Raw genomic sequence first — 23212 nt, 5'->3', positions numbered from 1 at the left:
TGGATCCAAGGGAGCTTACTGCACAACCACACTCCTGAGAAAGAATTAACTGCAACTGTACCAAGGCTTAACGCAGAACTCTCACTGCAGCACATACACCTTCTAGACCAAGTAGACATTGTGCGAGTTGAAATATACCAGTTTGTAGTAATGTGGAGTATGAACCTGCACAATTGGATGTCCGCCACCAGATGCCTTTACAGCTCCACGACTGCCCTCTGTCTCGTAGTGGGCTCTGTGATGTGACTTAGGCTGTACTTCAATCTCCAGCTCGTATGGTCCTGAATGGGATGGCAGCTGCCAGTCAAGGGCAGGTAAAGTAGAGCTAAGCAGAAGTAAACATTATTTAGTTTAGCAATCTAACAAATCCACTTTCACCACACCAAAATAACTCAATCTATAAATCCTGCATCAACACAGAGTCACATATTTCAAATTAACTTTTCTATAGTAAATATCCCATCATAGGCATAATAATGAGTTAATTCAAAAAATTATTTTACTTATATGAAAAGCTAAGGTTCAATCCACAGGAAAGAATTTTCAATGTTCCATTTTTGGTACATATGACAATTAACCACTCTTGCCACGTGACACTAGCTCCCAACTGATCAGAAACCCATTTCATTAACATCTTTGTTGACAAAGACATACAGGTATGTAGTTTAATTGGCTTGGTAGATGTAAAAATTGTCCCTAGTGTGTGTAGGATAGTGTTGATAACAGTGTTAATATGCGGGAATTGCTGGTCGGCGTGGACCTGGTGGGTCAAACGGCCTGTTTCCGCACTGTGTCTCTAAACTAAACTAAAAAAACTAAATAGTTTCTTTAACCAGTTCTAGTATCATGGAAAGTTCCCATTGCATCAAGAATTTAAGGATTGTCTTTCAATCAACTGGTGTTTATTATAGTGCTGCTTTGCATTATTAGGTATCGCTGCTCAGCAATTTGTTTCCTGTAGCTTAGATTTCTGATGCTCTCCATTAGAATCTTTGAGTTTAATACTCCCTTAGCTTGATGTCTGATTATGCATAATACATCTGATTCCTTATAAAAATAGCTCAATTCCCAAATGACCTGAACACATGCAATTAGTGAATCCGTCGATGGTTAATAAAAGCAACTTCTGTGTTATATGTACATCACCTTAAAATGAGCAGAGGGGCAAGTAAACAAGAGAGTGAATTCACCGCTGACATTTCCTCCCCCAATCAACTTATTTTGTGGTAATAACATTTTCATCATTGGAAACTTAAAATAAATCAGATTTTAGTAGATTTTTTCCAGACGTCAACCACTTTCAAATAGATTGTGATTATCGTTATATATAAACATTTATGTGATCTGAAAATAAATCAAGCTTTCTTCTTGGATTAAATTAAGATGAATGTAATCTTTCCAGTTTTATACAAAGCTGGAAATGAAAAGGAAATTCAAAACTGCAATATAATAGCCGATGGTCATTTTATAAATGATCACTAATAATTTTATTTATAACTTTCTTCCTAAAACTGACATTGAATTTATTTAGTTTTTTCTTTAGGTCTTGCAAAATATGTCTGTGTAGAACTCCTTCAACTAAATTAGGAGATGGCTTCAGATGGTTTGTTCTTTATCTCAAAAATTTGCTTTAAATATTTTGGGAACTCAAGTAAACAAAATGAGAAAAATATACTCGAAAATAAATGACCATGAGTTGATTTTTTTTTCAAACTAAATATTTACTAAATAATAACTCAATGAATTCTTAAGCATAAATTATATTTCTCCCTAACTTAATGTGTTCCATTTAAAAAAAAATAATGACAATTTCACAGGAAATGCAACTTTTAAAAGGACTGGGGAGAAGGTTGACATAATAAGCATCGATCACAAGTGCAAACATAATGAGTTGAATCAGTCTGAAGAAAGGGACTTGACCTGAAACGTCACCCATTCCTTCTCTCCAGAGATGCTGCCAGTGCTGCTGAGTTACTCCAGAATTTTAGACAATAGACAATAGACAATAGGTGCAGGAGTAGGCCATTCAGCCCTTCGAGCCAGCACCGCCATTCAATGCGATCATGGCTGATCACTCTCAATCAGTACCCCGTTCCTGCCTTCTCCCCATACCCCCTCACTCCGCTATCCTTAAGAGCTCTATCCAGCTCTCTCTTGAAAGCATCCAACGAACAGGCCTCCACTGCCTTCTGAGGCAGAGAATTCCACACCTTCACCACTCTCTGACTGAAAAAGTTCTTCCTCATCTCCGTTCTAAATGGCCTACCCCTTATTCTTAAACTGTGGCCCCTTGTTCTGGACTCCCCCAACATTGGGAACATGTTTCCTGCCTCTAATGTGTCCAATCCCTTAATTATCTTATATGTTTCAATAAGATCCCCCCTCATCCTTCTAAATTCCAGTGTATACAAGCCCAATCGCTCCAGCCTTTCAACATACGACAGTCCCGCCATTCCGGGAATTAACCTAGTGAACCTACGCTGCACGCCCTCCATAGCAAGAATATCCTTCCTCAAATTTGGAGACCAAAACTGCACACAGTACTCCAGGTGCAGTCTCACCAGGGCCCGGTACAACTGTAGAAGGACCTCTTTGCTCCTATACTCAACTCCTCTTGTTACGAAGGCCAACATTCCATTGGCTTTCTTCACTGCCTGCTGTACCTGCATGCTTCCTTTCATTGACTGATGCACTAGGACACCCAGATCTCGTTGAACTCCCCCTCCTCCTAACTTGACACCATTCAGATAATAATCTGCCTTTCTATTCTTACTTCCAAAGTGAATAACCTCACACTTATCTACATTAAACTGCATCTGCCATGTATCCGCCCACTCACACAACCTGTCCAAGTCACCCTGCAGCCTTATTGCATCTTCCTCACAATTCACACTACCCCCCAGCTTAGTATCATCTGCAAATTTGCTAATGGTACTTTTAATCCCTTCGTCTAAGTCATTAATGTATATCGTAAATAGCTGGGGTCCCAGCACCGAACCTTGCGGTACCCCACTGGTCACTGCCTGCCATTCCGAAAGGGACCCATTTATCCCCACTCTTTGCTTTCTGTCTGTCAACCAATTTTCTATCCATGTCAGTACCCTACCCCCAATGCCATGTGCCCTAATTTTGCCCACTAATCTCCTATGTGGGACCTTGTCGAAGGCTTTCTGAAAGTCGAGGTACACCACATCCATTGACTCTCCCCTGTCAATTTTCCTAGTTACATCCTCAAAAAATTCCAGTAGATTTGTCAAGCATGATTTCCCCTTCGTAAATCCATGCTGACTCGGAATGATCCTGTTACTGTTAATTTTGTTTCTATCTTTGGTGTAAACCAGCATCTGCAGTTCAATCCTACACATAAATCATGTTTATGCTTGGTCAGCAGTTGGGAACTATTTATTTCTGTCTTGCAGTTCAACTTCTCTCTGACATCCCCACCTGGACTCACTACTGAGCTGTGTGGTGGAGAATTGACTCGCAGAACAGAGGGACCAGACACACTTTAAAATCAGCCCTAAATTTTATGATAGGCTTGGATAGCAAAAGGGGCGTGTCTTCCTTTCATTTCATATGGTGAGATAAGCTGGATCTTCCGTGAGGTTGAGCAAGTTATTAATTTTTCAATTATGATATACTTCTTGCTTTTGTTAATTAATTAAGTCAATTTGAATCCTTTTTAATCTTTCCCTTTTGAGATATTGAAGATTTGTTTAAAGACCTCTGGCAAGGCAATCTATGGGAATGGCCTCGGGATCTACTACCCAAGACCTAATTGGCACTGTTGTGTTTTACACAAGAACATTCAGGTAAACAGGGCCAACTCAGCTAGCTGTTCATGTCTTAAGTTTAAAAGAATGGGGGGTAGGAGGGGAGGAGGAGGAATAAAAGGAAAAGGGGGTTTCCCAGTAGGAAGGTGTGTGGATTGAGCCTCAGGAGGAAGGAAAAGGAGCAGATTGGTGATGATGGGGGAAATGTGTGCACACTCGGGGGATTTCGGCGAAGGGAAGGAAGGGGTCAGGGAGTTTTACTTGATATTGGAGAATACAATGTTCATACCATATTCCACTTGGGTAGCCCACAACTCTACATTTGTTTTTCCCCTCACGCCCGTCCCTGCCACCCGTTTCCCACCCTCTAGCTTTACATTTCACTCTTCTTCTTTCCTTATCTGGCACCCTTTTATCTCCTTTTCACTTCTAACCTTTTTCACAATCTCCACCCATCTGCCAATGACCCCACTCCCACCTCACCTGTATTCACCGATCAATTTCCAGGCTTTGCCCCATGCCTACATCTCTTTTCCAGCTTTCCCCCCTTCACTACACAAGTTTGAAGAAGGGTCCCAATCCAAAACGTCATATGTCCATTCCCTCCACAGATGCTGCCCCCCCCCCCCCCCCCTATTGACTTCCTCCAGCATTATGTTTTTTTAATCCACAGGTTAGGACATGGTGTCAAGTTAGGAGGAGGGGGAGTTCAACGAGATCTGGGTGTCCTAGTGCATCAGTCAATGAAAGGAAGCATGCAGGTACAGCAGGCAGTGAAGAAAGCCAATGGAATGTTGGCCTTCATAACAAGAGGAGTTGAGTATAGGAGCAAAGAGGTCCTTCTACAGTTGTACCGGGACCTGGTGAGACCGCACCTGGAGTACTGTGTGCAGTTTTGGTCTCCAAATTTGAGGAAGGATATTCTTGCTATGGAGGGCGTGCAGCGTAGGTTCACTAGGTTAATTCCCGGAATGGCGGGACTGTCGTATGTTGAAAGGCTGGAGCGATTGGGCTTGTATACACTGGAATTTAGAAGGATGAGGGGGGATCTTATTGAAACATATAAGATAATTAGGGGATTGGACACATTAGAGGCAGATAACATGTTCCCAATGTTGGGGAAGTCCAGAACAAGGGGCCACAGTTTGAGAATAAGGGGTAGGCCATTTAGAACGGAGATGAGGAAGAACTTTTTCAGTCAGAGGGTGGTGAAGGTGTGGAATTCTCTGCCTCAGAAGGCAGTGGAGGCCAGTTCGTTGGATGCTTTCAAGAGAGAGCTGGATAGAGCTCTTAAGGATAGCGGAGTGAGGGGGTATGGGGAGAAGGCAGGAACGGGGTACTGATTGAGAGTGATCAGCCATGATCGCATTGAATGGCAGTGCTGGCTCGAAGGGCTGAATGGCCTACTCCTGCACCTATTGTCTATTGTCTATTGTATTGACTGGAACCACCATTGCACAAAGTGTAATGGGAATCTGGACTATCTGCTTCAGATTACTTATGGGATGAAAGGTGAATTGAAGTCTTCAAAACTTGACTTTTGCTTGGAAAAGTATATTTTCCCTCACTGTCTAATACCAGAAGTTACAGTTTCAAAATAAGTGCTGGGCCATTTGGGACTGAAGTGAGGAGAATCTTCTTTGTTTGAGGGTGATGAATCTTTGGAATTCTCTACCCAGGTGGATGTGGAGGTTCAGTCATATACTGCACTCACACACTAGATATTAAAATAATCAAGGGACATAGAGGCATGGTATGAAAATGGTTGAGATAGAAGATCAGGCATGAGCTTATTGAATGGTGGAGCAGCCTAAAGAGACTGAATAGCCTTAACCTACTCCTATCTATTAAGTCCAATACTTAGAATTGAAATTCAGTTCAGTTACGACAAAACTGACTGATGAAATGGGTCAAAGAGTGCTCCTATTCATAAATAATCACTTTCAAAAAAGGTTCAGTGATATATTTTGTGTTATGTACTCGGATTTTTTAAATATATTGCGTAAGTTTATGACCATGTAGCTATAAACCCACTCGAAGTCACATTTTATCACCCCTTAGAAATCTATCGACACTGATTAGTTGAGAAAAGTCATACATTTCTCTCTCTCATACCTGGCAAATGATGATGGTGATGATGAGACAGACTTTGGTTGTGCCCATGGATATGGATGCTGAGGGACTGATAAATATTGGTCACAAAAAGCTTCTTTTTTGACGGGAAGATGAGTCCCAGAAAATTCTTCTTGCAACAAACCTGCTGAAGGTGAATAGGCCTGTTGATCGTCATTAACTGGCTCAGGTTTGAGAGACATGGAAGGGGTCTGGTCTTGTATTGTTCTTCTTGGAGACTTGACTGGTATACTGTCGTTGATGTCCATGCAAGTGTCAGTGGTGAGGGCAGTAATGGCAGCAAGGATAGCAGAATTGTACTGGTTCCCACTCCCCAGCCACGTTTCCTCGGTCACACTCACCCGAGGAGATGCCTGCGGTGATGGTGTGTGAGAATGATGCGGTGAGTAAAATGGTTGCCGGTAGTACCCACCATTGAACGAATGCCTTCTTTTGCCACACGGGGACTGTGGCCTAGACGACGGCCTTGAGGTGGGCCGTGGACTCAGCCAGTTCTCCTCGGTGATGCTCGTCCTCGGCGAAGTGCCTGGAGAGTGCCTGGGGGAGTTCCACAGGGTGCAGGCAGCTTGGCCTCGAGGGAATCCCTCCTCGTGGGTAGTTCCTTTGGGGGATACACATGGTGATTGCCAAGGAGAGGCGAGTGGCGAGCCCTCGTAAGGAATGGAATAACTCGACTCTGACGCTTCCGAGTGACAACTACGAGATGAGAGACTACTTGCTGGGCTTAAGCATGATGGGTCTCTGTAGGCATCTGGATTGGGTAGAGGCAGTGTTACTAATGAACTGGAACGTTTAAACCCTGAACCATTTTCAACTCCATCGATCTCAGTTTCACCGGAAAACTGATTATGTGCAATGTGCATTCCGGGATAAGGAGTAATTTCTATCCTTGGACTCTCAAGAGCTCCCCCACCATTTGGTCTTATGTTCGGAGTCAGGTAGTAGCTTGAAGCACTGCCGTCAATGTTGCCCCCATATCCCATCATTCCATGTGTTGATGGCAGTACAGAGAGACCTGGGCTTGAAGACTGCAGGCCATGGCACAATATAGGAACAGAAGGATTCACTACACCTGACGGAGTGACTTTTATGTGTGGTGAAGCAAAATTGTAGGCTTCTGTGAAAGAAAGAATGTAAAAGATTGCAGTAAGTATTTTCATATAAGATAAAACTATGAACTTCCACATAGGAAAAAAAAATCTTATCTACGTTCCCCATCACTGAATTTATTTTCCTAATTTTTTCACAAGGTAAGTGGTGTCACTTGCTGGGTTAGCATTGATGGAGTGAGGAACACAAAATGCTGGGGTAACTCAGTGGGTCAGGCAACATCTCTGAAGGACATGGATCCCGACTCGAATTATCACCTATCCATGTCCTCCAGAAATTCTGCCTGGCCCACTAAGTTGCTCCATCATTTTGTGTTCAATACAGATATCCAGCTTATTCTGCAGTTCCTTATGCCTCCATATATGCAATGAATATGGGTTAGTGGGGTTAGTGGGATTAGTGCAGATAAGTGCAATGATCAGCATAAATATGAAGAGCCAAAGGACTAGTTTCTGTTCTATATGACTCCAGGACTTTATTGCTCATCCCTGGTCTGAGTGGCTTTTGGGACACTTTAGGGAAAAGTGAAAAGTCAGACATGGTGCTGTGCATCCAGAATCATATATAGGTCAGACATAGAAGAACAACAGATTTCCTTTCCGATAATTCATGATTACAGAACCGTTTATAGTCCAGATATATTCAATTACTTTCATTTAAAAATTTCTGGTGGAAATTAAACCTCTGTCAACCCCTCCCCAACTCATCAACCTCTTCCTGTCCCTGTCACCCGGTCAGTTATCCAGATCTCTGGAAGCTAATCTACTAATTTGACGGCTATGCCACTGGGCATCACAGTAGCTCAGCTAGTAGAGTCTGGATAAACAAAGCTTTTTCACTGTTTCTCAGTACACTTGACAAAAACATAAACCAATACCACTACCCTGTATTAGAAGTCTCCTCGTTCCTTGTCGAGAGTGCTCAGGAAGATTGCCTGCATTTACAGAGTGCAGGGTGGTGGGATGATTGACCTGAAACTTTGACCATCCCTCTGCCTCCACGGATACTGCCCATCCTGCTCAGTTCCTTCAGCAGTTTGTTCTTTATAAGATAGGAAATCGTGAAATAGTGCCTAAATATCTTTTACATCCACCCTGTAAAGATAGATAGGGCTTGGGTTTAAGGTACTATTTTATGTACATCCATTAAATGTTCCTTCCCTTTTTAAAGCAGAAGTATCCAGTATTTTTTATCAGCTCACTTCCATGGCACAGTGTGTTATTACAGCTTTTTTGTGCAATTCCTGGATCTCAGGTGCTTCAGTTGAGACTCAGTTATTACAGTAAAACTCCATTAATCAACATGCTTGTGACTTTGGTGGTGCTAGCCCATCAGATTTTCTGGGCCATTCTATATTATCCCCATCAATGCTCCAGTTCTTTTTTTGGTGTTTATACTATAGAATAATTTACCTAAATGTCTGCCATCAGGATTGACTTCTCGATTTGTCTGGCCTTAACTCTTGGGTTCAAGTTGAACAATGCCAGTTCCAGGCACAACTCAACAATATAAATTGCCCATGATCTGATGCTAATTACAATTTTCTCACACATAAGGAATAGTCGCAGGAGAAACAAATGTCATGCTGGTATACAGTGCAAGTGTTGCTCTGAGGCTAGGTTTAAGACACACTGTTGAGATTGGAGTGGCCTCTGTACTACTTGCAGCCTGATTTGGCAGTATTTGATGCCGAAAGGTTTTAATAGTAGATAAACACTCCATTTTCTGTGGGTAGCATGGTGGCAGAGCGGTAGATTTGTTGCCTTATAATGTCAGAAACCCAGGTTCGATCCTGACTACGGATGCTGTCTGCACAGAGTTTGTACGTTCTCCCCGTGACCGCATAGATTTTTTTCAGAGACCTTCTGTTTCCTCCCACACTCCAAAGACGTACAGGTTTGTAGGTTAATTGGCTTGATTTCAATTTAAATTGTTCCTAATGTGTGTAGGATAATGTTAATGTGCGGGGATCGCTAGTCGCTGTGGACTCAGTGGGCTGGATGGCCTGTTTCCGCACTGCATCTCTAAACTAAACTAAACATCCACTGGTCCATTAAGTCCACACCAACTAGTTTATTGTCATATGTGCAAGTACAGCAAGGTACAAGTTCCATGAAAATCTTGCTCGCAGCAGCAAAACAGGCACATCATTCAAAAGTGCAAATTATGTGTAAATCACGCTAGACAGTAAATAGAAAAGACTGTGCAACACACAGAAAGCAAGACATAAGTGCATAACACAATTAGATTAAAAAAATAAGTCCATGGTAATGCAGGAGGTGGTCAAATGGTGTTCATTATCGAGACATGATTAGGGTCCCATTATTTCCTCCACATTCCCATCAACTACCTTTTAATAATTTAGGAGGAATTCCACTAGAAAGTTGGAGTAATTTACAGTGACCAATTAACCCATCAACCCATATGTTTTGGGGATATGGGTGGGGGAAACCAGAGCACCCCGAAGAAACAGAGAACCTGCAAACACTAGACTTCTCAGACAATACCAGAAATCAGGATTGAAATCAAATCATTGGAGTTGTGAGGCAGTAACTGCATCACTGTGACCCTTTAATCTTGTCAAGCCAGAAATTCACAAATTATTCTGCCCAAAATTAAGAAAATTCATTGCTCCATTGTTGGAAGTGATTATATTGCTTTAAATAGTTTGGTCTGAAGGCTGTAAGTTGTATGCCATTCAGAGCATCTGGGGGAAAAGGTATCAATGACCAGAACTTCTCCATTAGACAGATGTTATGAGTAATACCAAAGATTCAAGCTGTTAAGTCATTTGATGCAAAATTACATATATTCACTTCAGTAAAGTTTCATTTAACTGACAATGCTAATTTGTCAAATATTTCATGAGATACATCCAAATACTAGTTTGAGATCCCCTAAATTCAATTTGTTATCTTGGGTATTTTTGATCTCTGGCCAATTCTTATTTGTATTATACAAATTCTTATTTGTATTGTATATTTATCAAATGAAAATCAAAACACTGCAGATGCTGGATATCGAAAACTAAAAACAGAAAAAAGTCAAAAACTTGAAATACTAACTAACTTTCTGTAAATACTTATTATTTTATTCCAGTTGTTTGTTTGACATATTTTTAACATTTGTCAGAGAAAGGTAATATAAAAATATCTGGGGAAAAATACAAACTTTCCATGAAAAATAATTAGTGCATCGGTCATATTTTTCTTGAAGATATGAACCTGAACCTATTTTATTGGGAATGATTCTGGTTCTGAATTCTACTTTCCACGAACATGTTATAAATAACTTCAAATCTATTGGCTCTATGAAAATGATGACGATCACAATATATTTGTAACAATTTTATAGAAATTTCATTACTGTTGTTAACCAAAGCTAATGTAGGGTGCTGGAAACATATTCAGTGCCACACAATTTATGTTGCTTGTAAAAAATATCCTTAATTCATTTCAGACTATGAAAAGACTGAAAGGAAAAAAGAGAAAAAAGAACGAAGAAAGAGAAACAAAAGAGAAAAAGTGCAAGCCAGTAACAGTGAGCAAGAAAAAATGAGAGAGAGAGAGAGAATGGGAAGAGACATAGAAAATAACAGATAAACAATTTGCACTTACATAGGAGATTCGTGACTTCAGAAAGTCACAAAGTATTGCACAGCCAGCAGACTAGCTTTCTGTGGTATGTATAAATGTAAATCTATCTTTAAGAACTGTATGTACCATGTTGTATGACAACATGATTGTACCAGTCCCTGCTAATAATGAATGGAAACAAACTTCCCATGGACACTGCATATTCCAAAGAAAGGAACAAATGCATTAATATCTCAGCCTTTAACACTTGAGTAAGGAAGTTGTTGATAATCAAATACTACCCAGGTCAAATTTGTGTCCAAAAATAAAATTAAACCATAATATTACTTTAAATCAAGCAGTGTATGTGGGAATATAAGATAAACAGACAGACAAAGAGGATTGATTAATGCTGCCCCACTCATGTTTTAAACTCGGTGAGTTAGGAAGCATTTGTGGAGGGATTGGACAGATGATGTTTTGGGTCGGGACCCTCCTTCAGACTGCACACAGTGCTAGAGGATCTCAGCGAGTCACATAATGGTGGAGGAACTCAGTGGTCAAAAACACTTCACACCTGCAACAATGAGGGAGTCCATTCCAAAACCATTATTTTCCATTATTTTCAAACATATTCCTATTTTAATGTACGAAACTCAGCAATAGGACATAAAAAATTGTCGATGCGAAATACAAAATGCTGGATGAACTCAACAGGTTAGGCACTCTCTTCAGAGGGAATGGACTCCCTCATTGTTGCAAATTTTCCTAAAATTTTCAACAGGAATTGAAAAGAACTTCTTTATAAAAATGGTGTTACAAATTTGGAAGTAAAAAAATCCAGGTCAAGCAGTAAATGTATATGGATGTTCAAAGTCTTTCTGCATCTCAAATGGGAAAGTTACAAAACTTGAGGAGAGTGTGAATGAACATTTCTTATCATAATTAATCTGAAGCTGGCAATGCCTATTTTATTTTTACCCAAGATTTCTTTCCACTTATTGTTTCTATCCTTACCTAATATCACTTAGTGACCTCCTGGTATTAACATTCCAAATGCAAGGATGACTGTTAACACCCATTGCTCTGTCATGCTCCTACATTCGAATACTGGTCCAATATTACATATTGATCCGTGTACAGTTGGGTGTTGCACATGCGTCTGAATTGGACACTTATGGGCTCAAGTCTACTTCAGAGATCAGGGCAAAGAAACCTTAAGCCAATATTTCAGCGTAGGTTGGCTCGAGATGGTGATATCCAGTCTGCTTTCACAAATGGGCTTCATCTTCAAGTATACCAGCACAGGTTGCCCAGGTTCCACAAATAATACTTGTCCCACAGTTAATTTAGTAACAGAAATCAATTTTGACATTTTCCATTTCCATCTGTGAGATCTTACTGTGCAAAAACTGGTAGCTGCATTTGCTACACGGATGTTTAAATTTTAAAGATTGTCTATTTAACTCAATGGAGCATCTTATAAAGGATAGGAAAGCTTCCAAGTACAGGTTCACCACTGATTTCCCAGCACACTTGTTTCTAGACCCTTTCTAGATTATCTGTCTTAACAGACCAACAGAGGTTACGACCTCCAAGAGGAGTCGAACATTGCCGGAATGATCCTCCAAAGCCGCGGAGGGGCCGAGGTATCGGCCCACAAAGCTGGCCTCGGAAGTCGGCTATGGGAACATATCTTCTGCTCCGGCCTGGCCGGATTTCCAGAGCCCTGGCCCTAGGGAGCAAATGTAACCTGCTAATCGAGCACAGAAGTCCCGATGCGGTCAAAATCAGCCGCCCCACCAAACTTAAGCACCATATTTTGGGGGGCACATACAGGGGGGGGATTTCAAGTGTGCTCTCGTAATTTTGTCCGGATTAAAGACCGCTATTTGACAGAAAATTGGTGGTGGAGCCATATTAAAAAAAAAATTAAACAGCGCTTCATTCAATAAATTCTGGTTTACATCACCTGTTTTAAGGGTTCAATGGCAAAGTCCATCTCAAAAGCTGCATTTTCCGTATCATACAACTAGATTTATAAAACTCTTCTAATCAACCATCCAAAATTATCTTACAGAGGCACAAAACAATCGACACAATGTGAACAAAGGGGGAGCCAATAAAGCTGTCAACAAAGTCATAAGATTTTCAGAAAAGATTTGGAAGGAGGAGATGAGTGTTTGCGGAATGAGATTTGCAAAACGGGAGAAAGCAGAAAGTTAGACGGCAAAAGTAAGGAGTGGAAGGGAGGTGAATCACCAGAGCAAAGCAGGGATCCTAATATGTGCAGTTAAAGGAGGTTAGAGAAATGGAGGAAGACATGGTGAAGGTATTGGTAAGTGAGGACAAGTATTTTCACCCTGATATATTATAATAGGGAGACAAATGGAGGCTAGTGCACAGTAGATTGTTTTGGTGCGTTCCAGCTCAAACAACAAGAAATGGCAGCATGCAGAGGGCTGCAATCAAACGATAGTGCGTGTGAATGTGCAGAGGGAATGCCACTAGTGGGTGGATGTGGACTGAGGGGGGGGGGGGGGGGGGGGGAGGAAAGCGGTTGATTCTTCAGAGACAGCTCTTGAGGTGATTATGGGATGTGATTTGAAGTTTATCACAGGATCACAGTCTGTTTTACATGAACGAGTGAGAGGTTAAGAGCAAAGATACTAGAGGAACAAGATGGACCACTCCGTTGCAATCGCCTATACTGAAGGAGCCATTTTAGTAGGCAAAACCCGCCGTTCACTATGCCTCTCGCAGTGTAATCAGTGTTTTGGGGGAACAGTATGTGTGATGATACCATTAAAATGCAGAATATATCAAACAGGATCTTCCCAAGTATCTCTCCTATTTGTGATAAATGTCAATTTCAAGAAGCCAATTTAACTCACACTTTTGTGACTTGTACAAACATGCCAAAATTTTTGGATCGATATTTTAAAAATCATTTCTAAAGTTATCGATAACCAACTGGATTTAGATCCAAAATTAATAATTTTAGGATTATCAGAACACATTACAAACTTTACGCTAAGTCAGAGACGCTTTCTTGACTACAGTTTAATAACTGCGAAAAAATTAATACTTAAATTTTGGGAAAAAACAGTAACCCCCACAATTAAAATGTGGATTACGGAAATGACCGAGACCTTGCATTTGGAAAAAATAAGGTTTGCCTTAATTGACAAACCAGATCTATTTTTTTTAAATATGGTCTCCATTTATTGAATTTTAAAAAAAGTAAATGGGTTTGTCACAAAACTAAAATTTAAAACTAAAGTTAAAACTTGAGTTTAGGGTTGGATGTACAACTATACTCATTAACTCCCGGATCTATCCCCATAATCTTTATGTTAGTAATTCTCTTTTTTCTTTGCTCTCTCTCTATTAGTTTATAGTCTTTTTTTCCAGCCTCTTTTCATCTTTATTTTTTCTTTAAAAATTTAAAAATTTAAGCTATGTAAGAACTCTATAACCAGTTTGTCGTTTATTATTATTTGTACATATGCTTTAAAAAATTTAAAAATTTAAAAAAAAATTAAAATGCAGAATATATCTCGTCTATCAATTCACAGATTTTTGTTATTTTTCTTTTAAAATGTTTCTGCAAGTTTCTGCCTACTAAAATGGCATCATGACATACTATGGTTTTTAGGGTCGAGTGCCTATCTTGTTCCTCTAGTATCTTTGGTTAAGAGGCACTCATATCCTGACGTTTAACCAACGCTTAAACTAACTGTCATTGTAAACAAAGTTTCATCCATCTAAAGAAAATTAAGTAAAACAAGAGAATGCTGGAATCAGTCAGCAGGTCAGGTCAATAGGGAATAGGGTGAATGCCCCAGGTTGAAGATAAGAGTTCTGGTTCCAATGCAAGCTTATCGACCTGAAAAGATCCCCTCTCCACAGCTACTGTTTGACCTGATGAATGTTTCCAGCATTTTATTTTGTTACACATTTTCAGCACTTGCATTTTTGTGCTTTTCTCTCATCCAGCTAAACAGCGATCAATGAGCAGGAAAAACCAACCACAGTGATTGCGGTGTCATCTTACTGTGTTACAATCACTTCTGTTGTACATTATTCTCAAATTGTGTAATAGTGTCATGACTAGTACTATCTGTTCTGTTCCCTGGTATTATAAACGATAACTGACTCTCAGCAGACAACATGGGAAACATCCAAGACATTATTGGATCCTTTACAATAAAACTGTTTGTTGCGACAACCAGAGACAGCTCTAACACATCCCTTCAGCAGTTTGTGAAGAGACAGAGTACTTGTGAACTCTTTGCAGTTTTAACATGTGTTTGAAGTCCCCAAATTATTTTGATCACTGTGTGCAAAGTGTGAGGCATGGTGGTGGTGGTGTGGGAGTGACACAAGGGGGTGGGAGGAAGGGGTATTGCCCATTCTCCCCAATCATTGAAGAGTGTTACAAGTAGAAATGTTCCACTGTGAATAAAAGAGAAACAGGAAATTAAGGGTGTAGAAAGTGTTGCGCTCCATCACAGAACGGCAAGCAGACATGTGGATGTACTTAACTCATGCTTTTAAATCTCTGTAGGAATGGGATTTTACACCCACCTTCGGTATTAGTTTAATATACCAGGCAGAATGTTTGTTGATGGAACCACTATAGCAAACCTTAACTCTGAATGCTAGTTTTTTTTTTCATTTATTCCCTGCCCTTTAACAAACAAAACCATAGAGGTCAGTTTTATTAGAGAGGCTTAAACAACTTCCATTTTTAGAGTATCTCTCTCATGGTAAAACATTTAAAGGTGTGGTGTTGAACAAAGTTACACTCCCAACCAGATGAGGAGATATTGGAGCAATCATTTGGTGTACGGGGGAATACTAAAGCTTCAGGCTCAGGTAAATGAAGGCATTGGATGAGAAAGAAGACAGAACTGGGGCCGAGTTCGTTTTTAATTCTAGGAGCAGAATTAGGCCATGCAGCCCGTCAAGTCTACTTCTCTGTTCAATCAAGGTTGATCTATCTTTCCATCGCACTGCCATTGTCCTGCCTTCTCCCCATAATCCTTGACACCCTTACTAATCAAGAGTTTCACAATCTTTGCCTTAAAAATATCCATTGATGTGGCCTGCATTCCACAGATTCACCACCCTCTGACTGAAGAAATTCTTCCTCATCCCCTTTCTAAAGGTACGTCCTTTTATTCCGAGGCTATAGCCTTTGATCCTAGACTCTCCCACTGGTGGAAACATCCTCTCCACATTCATTCTATCCTGGCCTTTCACTATTCGATAAGTTCCCTCTCATCCTGTTAAACTCCAGCGAGAACAGGCCTAGTGCCTTCAAACTTTCATCATATGTTAACCCAATCATTCCTAGGATCATTCTTGTAAGCCTCCTCTGGACCCTCTCCAATGCCAGCATATTCCTTCTTTAGATATGGGATCCAAAACTGCTCACAATATTCCAAATACTGTGACACCTTAAATACAGTCTGCCTCAGCATTACATCCCTGCACTTCTGATTTTTTAATTCTCACCCCATTTAGAAAATCACCTACACCTTTATTCCTACTACCAAAATGCATGACTCTACATTTTGTTATGCTGTATTCCAGCTGCCACTTCTCACCCCACTCTCCCAACCTGTCCAAGTCCTTCTACAGAGTCCCTTCTTTCTCTACTCTACCTGCCCTCCACCTATCTTTGTATCACATGCAAACCTGGCCACAAAGCCTTCAATTCCCTCATCCAAATCGTTGATGTACATTGTGAAGAGGGGCCACAGCACTGACCCCTGCGGAACACTGTTAGTCACTGGCAGCCAACCAATAATAGCCCCCTTTATTGCCACTCTTTGTCTTCTGCCATCCAACCAACCTGCTATCCACGCTAGTATCTTCCCCCTGTTACCATCTTCTTTCACAGACTCATATGTGGCACCTTATCAAAGGCCTTTTGAAAATCCTGGTAAACAACATCCACTGACTCTCCATTGTCTAACTTGCTATTTACTTCCTCAAAAATTCCAATAGATTCATCAGTCAAGATCTCTTTTTCACAAAGCCATGCTGACTTGGGCATATTTTATCATGTGCTTCCAAGTCCTCAGAAATCTCATCCTTTATAATAATGGACTCTAAAATCTTACCAACCACTGAAGTCAGGCTAACCGACCTCTAGTTTCCACTCTTCTGGTTCGCTCCCTTGTTGAACAGCGGAGTAATATTTGCAATTTTCCAATCTTCTGGAACCACCCCTGACTCTTAAAAAATCACAACCAATGCCTCTACAATCTCTAAAGCCACTTCTTTCAGAACCCTGGGTGCAGTCCATCCAGTCCAGGGGACATCTACCTTCAGACCTTTCAGCTTCCCAAGCACGTTCTCCTTAGTGATAGCCACTCCACTAACTTCCACCCCCGGACTCTCTTGTATCTCGGGCAACGTGGCTGGTGTCTTTCACGGCGAAGACTGATGCAAAAAAACTTTCTCCGAGTTCTCAGAAGGAGCTGAAAGAAAAAGTAGTGAGAGAAGGGCGCACACTTTAAAACTGACGCGTTGCTCAGTTGAGAGATGGTCAGACGTCGGTGGTTAGGAATTAACACCATTTAATTTACAACATGATTGCAATGATCTCAAGTGCAGAGAGTAGAACACAGATTGTGAACAATTCAAGTGCTGAGAGTAGACAGTAGAGAGTGAATAATTCAAGTGTGGAAAGTATGGTACAGAAAGTGCGTAATTTGTGTAGAGCGTTGAGTGCAGAGTGAGTAATTCAAGTGTAGAGTATGAGTAACTCGAATGTACTTTAAAGAGTGAGGGACCATCAAGAGTGCATTGGAATAGTCAAGAAAACAGCAACAAAGGAGTGGTTGAGGATTTCAGCAGCAGATGAGATAGGGCAGGAATATATGCTGACTGACAGGCAAAACAAGTCAAGATATAACCAAAATAGCTCAAACTGAGGAGGCGGCGTAAGCCACCTGTACAAACCTCCTCTCGCAGCGCTGGAGGCAGCATCGCGCTGGTTAAACTCGAAGAGAATGCCGAAGTCAAACTCTTCCTCGTCCTCCCACAGAGAAGTCATTGGGGTGCGGGGATGGGGGGTACGGGTTGGAGGGGATACAGAAGCCAACGATGGTTCCGGCAAGACGGACGCAGCTGAGCGCGGCGGCCAACTCTGCTTGCAGCCTCTGGTAAACACGGCAACAACTCTACACCAAGCGTTATTCCCTGCTTCCTGCACCCTTCCACTTGTATATTCGCCCAACTGTTCCGCTGCAACCGATCTCTCCAGGGTGGGCAATTCAACAACGACTTCACTTGTTGCTGCAGCCTTTCCTGTCTATTTCAGCAGCGAATTTCCTCTAATCGCACTCACTCGGTTTCCGGTTTTCAAGACAGATGTCATGCAAACATGCAGCTTGTGGCTTGCCCGAGTTTGTGCGCCTGCTATGTCACTTATTGTGGCGGCTGTCTTCAGCAACTCTCCGTTCTTTGCCCCAGTGGAATTGGGCCAACTAACATTTGGGTCTACATTTTAATGAAAATACGACCTGAATTTCTCCAACATAAAAATAAAAATGATAATTTCACAACCATGCAGGTCGTGGGTGGAGAGTCGACTACACTCAAACAGATATAAAAATGCGCCCAACGCATTGTCCATATACCTATAATAGGTATATTACCTTCTCCCCTCCGTAATATCAGAAACGGTGATATTGTCTGATTAATTCACTTCCATTCGCGGCTTTTAAATCAGAGGGCACACGTTTAAGGCGAGAGGGGAAACATTTTAAAGGAACATGATTTGCAACTTTTTCGGACAGAATGGTGGGAACGAGTTGCTAGACGAAGCTATAGAAATGCGTACAATTGCAACAGTTGGGGATAGCATCAAGCAGGAAATTAGGGATGTGTGTTGCAAAGGTACAGCAGTTATCATAGGTGACTTTAATCTACATATAGATTAGGCCAACCAAAGCAGAAAACTCATTTTCTGCTTCTCCATAGCAGAGACACCTAGAACTGCGGAATCTTTTCAACTCAGCCCCGATTCCAAAATCAGCTTCTATCCTCATAATCCAACATCTTTTCTGTCATCAGCATCAGTAATCGCTCAATGTCAAGTATGATTGACCTGGTGGGTCAATTCTGTGGGAATATCCCTCTGGGTGGATGCCTGTGTCTGACATCTTTTAACATGAGGGGACTGGTGCATGGACAGCCACCATCGTTGACAGCGGCAGATTCTGATCCAACAGCATGGACTCCATTACTGTTGGGAGTCTCTTCCTGCTGTATCCTTCTTCCACCTTCTCAGCTGTTGCAGAGTTCTGCCTACTGGCCAGCCGCCAGCTCCACCTGATCAACATTGAGGTCTTCTTGGACCGTGTTTTGTCAGGAACCTCCCCTTTGACAAGTCCACCCTGGGTGACTATGCCAGGAGCACAGCCCCAGAGGGTTTAGCTCTCAGGATCTTAGTCAAATACAAGTTTCTCCATTACAACAAAGCGGCAATCCTTCTGCAATATAGTAACCAAAGCCAAATACAGACCTGTGGTCTCACCCTTAGCTATAGAAGCAAATATTATATTTACTTTTCTCCCTACAGAACTTCTCATTAACAATTGAATGCCTAACCACAAAAAAACAGATTTCCGTTGTCACATATGAAGTGTGCACACATGTCATTGTTCTGTGAAGTCACATGTTCACCTATTGTGCTATCCAAGTGGCCCTGGTTTGTTTAATATTGATTAACATCATTGGACAAGCCAACCATACAGAAAATGTATTCCAGGTATAACATAATGCATAAGGATTAGTACCAAGGTTTACCACTTTTAGAGTAATCAGTTGTTAAAATCTGAAGAAAATAGTAGAGGGCATAGCTTTAAGATGCGGTGAGGGGGTGGAGTGTGGTTGAAATTAGATCTGTGAGGCAAGTTTTATTTTCACATATACCACTGCCAAGGATGGTGATAGAAGCAGATACAAGAATAATGTTAATCATAAAGAGGCATTTAGACATGCACATGAAAATGCTGGAAATGGAGGGATATGGATCATGTGGAGGTAGGGTTTGTTTAATTTGGCATCACAGTGGCCACAGGCATCATGGGCCGAAAGGGCCGTTCCTGCAGTGTACTCACTGTTCCACATTCTACATTCTAAAGGGGATAGGATTTAGTCTTCTGGAATTTGTACTTCTCAAAACAAGTTGTGCCCCATTATTAGATTAAGATTGGTCTTTATATTGTAAGTGCAGTGTTGGTGTAAACAAAACTACTGCATGTCATTGTTACTGACAAATAAATATACTTTTAGACAAAATGACAATATTCTGTTTCCTAAGACTCATTTAAAAAAATGACTGCAATATGAATCTCAATGGGAGTCTATTGTTCCCACTCAATACCCGACTTAATGATCTGTTTTTAATGCACAACTGCAGATAATATTCCAGTTATATGATATAAGAAACTGCAGATACTGGTTAATAAAAAAAGACACAAAGTGCTGGAGTAACTCAACAAGTCAGGCAGCATCTCTGGAGAACATGGATAGGTGACGCTTCGGCTGGGACCCTTCGTCAGAGTGATTGTGGTCGGGGGAGAAAGATAGAATATGATTCATTCAGACCGATTGTGGATAGGGAGAAAGCTAGAATAATGCAATTCATTATTTGTGATCTTTTCAGCAACAAGTGTGGATATAACATTTGCTTCCATGCTAAGACTTTTCCATTGGTGTTCCTGTGAACCACTGGCCTAATCAATACACACAGGAATTGATATTCCATTGGTGTTCCTGTGAACCACTGGCCTAATCAATACACACAGACACAAGAGTGTCTGCTCTTTGCATGTCCTCATATCAGGTCTATGCAGGCCCCATAGCAGAAGTGTTTATGTCGCCGGGCTGGAAACTGGAAGTGTCCTGAGCTAATTCTGCTATCACCATCATCTATTGTACAAGTGATGGCTCCCACTGATTGTCGTCAGAAACTTGCGCCCTTTTCAGGACGGACGATGACAGTGATGTAACATTTGAAACATGGATGATGGACATGAAAGAAAAAGGTCTATGCATAAAAGAGGTTGTCCTCTTCTATCTCCAGCTTATTCTCATAAACATTGACATCTATAAGCCCTTGAGTCATCCAGTTGTAGGGTTGAGCTTAGAATATCAAAGTTAGCCTCAAACTGCCCTTGCCATCATGAATCCATGAGAGGTAAATCAGGTAGGTGTGTACTCCTGATCGAATTACAAGGTTGATATTTCTAGTGTAGTGCTGAGTACTGTTAAATGTGCCACTGTGTGAACAAAATGCAATCCGACATCCTGTCTGGTCTCTCTATAAGGTGGATGGAAGAGATACCACACCACCATAGTGAAGAAAAGCAGAAAAAATATCCCTAGCTAATGTTTAACCAAAGAATCTAAAAGAGAGTATCTGGTTATTATTAGCCATGATTAGCTGTTGCACTTCCTATATTATATTTCAAAAGTTGGTTGTAAAGTATGTTGGGACATAATCATCCTCAAGATCTCATTTGGGACATCATCATCCTCTTTACATACGATATCCAAATCTATGCATTCCCAGGAGAGTCAATGGATTTTGATCAGAAATGCAACTACCTTGATTTTCCTCTGCCCATCAATGTGCAAAGATCACCTGAAACCACCTATGATTCCTCAGCTATAAAACATAAATGAGGTGTGTGTGTATCTGTGTGTTTGTGGGGGGGGGGAGGAAGAAAAGCGGGCTCATATTAAATTAAAATATTTTGTTTACCTTGCTTGAGCAACATGATTGGTCACAGTAAACATGCATGAGTTATCATCATGCTGCTTTCCAGTAATTTATTTGGTAGCCGATAATCACAAATATCCCAGATTGTGAGTTTGTCAATTTGGATTTTAATTTCAATTTGGCCTCAACATAAACTCTCAGGTAAAGAAAGATTCTAAACCACCACACTCAACATTCTCTGATTCTCAAGCATGAATGAAGTTCTCTTTATACCTCAACAGGAATACCCACCTTTTCCACCATTGTTATTATTATTTCAGTATGATGGTTTTATATATGTAGTTGTTTTCTGGGATCTGGACATAGCTGGCAGGCCTAACATTCCTAATTGCTCGAGCAGTTGGTAATAGTTTTTTAATCATTGCAGTCTGCTTGGTGAAGTTGCTCCTACAGTGCTGTTAAAGAGAGGATTTCAGGATTTAGACTGCGATATATTGCCCAGTCAGGATAGTAGTCAATGTAGGGGAGCATGCAGATAGTCCCATGCACATGTTCTCTTGTCTTTGGTGAGAGAAAGTCAAGGGTTTCAGAGATGCTGTTGAAGTATGCACCAGTGGTGGAGAGAATGAATGATAATGTTGATTTCAAGCTTTTTAAAGAGTTGTTGGAACTGCACTCATCTAAGCAAGTGAAGCACATTTCATTACACCCCTGGCAAGTACTTAGTAGGCAGTGGAAAATCTTGGTGGTGCCTTAGCCACTAGCCCAATATACAGCCTCTTACCTGGTCTTGTAGGCACAGCATCTATGTGGGTGATTGAATTGAGTTTCTGGTCAATGGTGTGCCTCAAGATTGTAATGCCATTGAACATCAAGAATAGGTGGCTAGCCTCCCTCGTGATATCATCATTGCTTGGCACATATGTTATTTGTCATTTATTAGCCCATGTTTGAATGTTGTCCAGATTTAGTCGCATGAAGTCATGATTTCATTTACTGTGATCCTGACTGGTTGATGAAAATTGTTTGCCTTATCTAAACTGTGGAACGAATTTCAAAAAATGAATTGCAATCAGACAAAATCATAAGTATTATTTATTTTTATTCATTACAACAATCTGCACAAATTAATTCCTATGGAGGTGGAGGGAACAGTTTAAACTGCTTGCACACTATGAACCAAAATGATCAGGCTCCCAGGCTCTAATGAATTGCAGTCCACCAAGGGATACATATTATTAAAAGATATCTAGAATTATGAAGATGAAATACTCAGCATTCATGTTAATTGCAATATTTATGTATCTTACGAAAGATTTTAAAAACTTTTTCTTAAATTAACTTTTGCATCTCTATCTTATAAACTAATTCACATTTTATGCTACTCTGTTTCCCTTTCTAAAGTGCAACCTGACTGATAGTTTTTTTTCTTGATTTCCAGGTACCTGTATTAATTTACATCTAATATAATGCACCAAAAAATATTTGATCTATTCGGTAACACAGAATGTGAATTAGCTCATAAGAAAGAGACTCAAAAGTAACTTAAGAAGTGCCTAACTGTACATTTTTAGAGCCATAACCTGCAGGGTTCTGAGCCTAGAGCAGAAAGGTGGTATTAGGTTGAGCAGCTTTTTTACGACTGGCAGAATGGGCCAAATGACTTGCTTCTATGTCCTAACTTATTGAGGACTCCATGAAGCCAATGGAAATGATTACAACTGATCACCATTTTGCTTACAACAGAGTTGAGCATTGACAGCCACTGACAAATCTCTCTCCCGTTATCTGGTCATTATGACAATCTGATTTGTTGGAGCATGTAGAAGTTTACAGATGATACCACCTTAGTGACATGATCATGAACAATG

The 23212-nt window shown here is 40.8% G+C and overlaps 1 protein-coding gene across 2 annotated transcripts in view; it reads right to left on the bottom strand.

Moving 5' to 3' along the window:
- Positions 1-17675, bottom strand: part of nfatc1 (nuclear factor of activated T cells 1) — a 204182-nt gene extending 186507 nt beyond the window's left edge. For both annotated transcript variants that reach the window (XM_078398631.1, XM_078398632.1), the window contains exons 1-3: positions 17570-17675; positions 5889-7023; positions 166-325 (exon numbers count right to left, since the gene is read on the bottom strand). In XM_078398631.1, the coding sequence (XP_078254757.1) occupies positions 166-325; positions 5889-7023; positions 17570-17663 (1389 nt within the window). In that variant the 5' untranslated portion in view covers positions 17664-17675. The remainder of the gene's footprint in view (positions 1-165; positions 326-5888; positions 7024-17569) is intronic.
- Between the last annotated feature and the right edge of the window lie 5537 nt (positions 17676-23212).

Source organism: Rhinoraja longicauda, chromosome 4 (assembly GCF_053455715.1).
Source record: "Rhinoraja longicauda isolate Sanriku21f chromosome 4, sRhiLon1.1, whole genome shotgun sequence".
NCBI classification, from domain to species: domain Eukaryota; kingdom Metazoa; phylum Chordata; class Chondrichthyes; order Rajiformes; family Arhynchobatidae; genus Rhinoraja; species Rhinoraja longicauda.
This window is presented reverse-complemented; position numbering and strand designations above follow the sequence as displayed.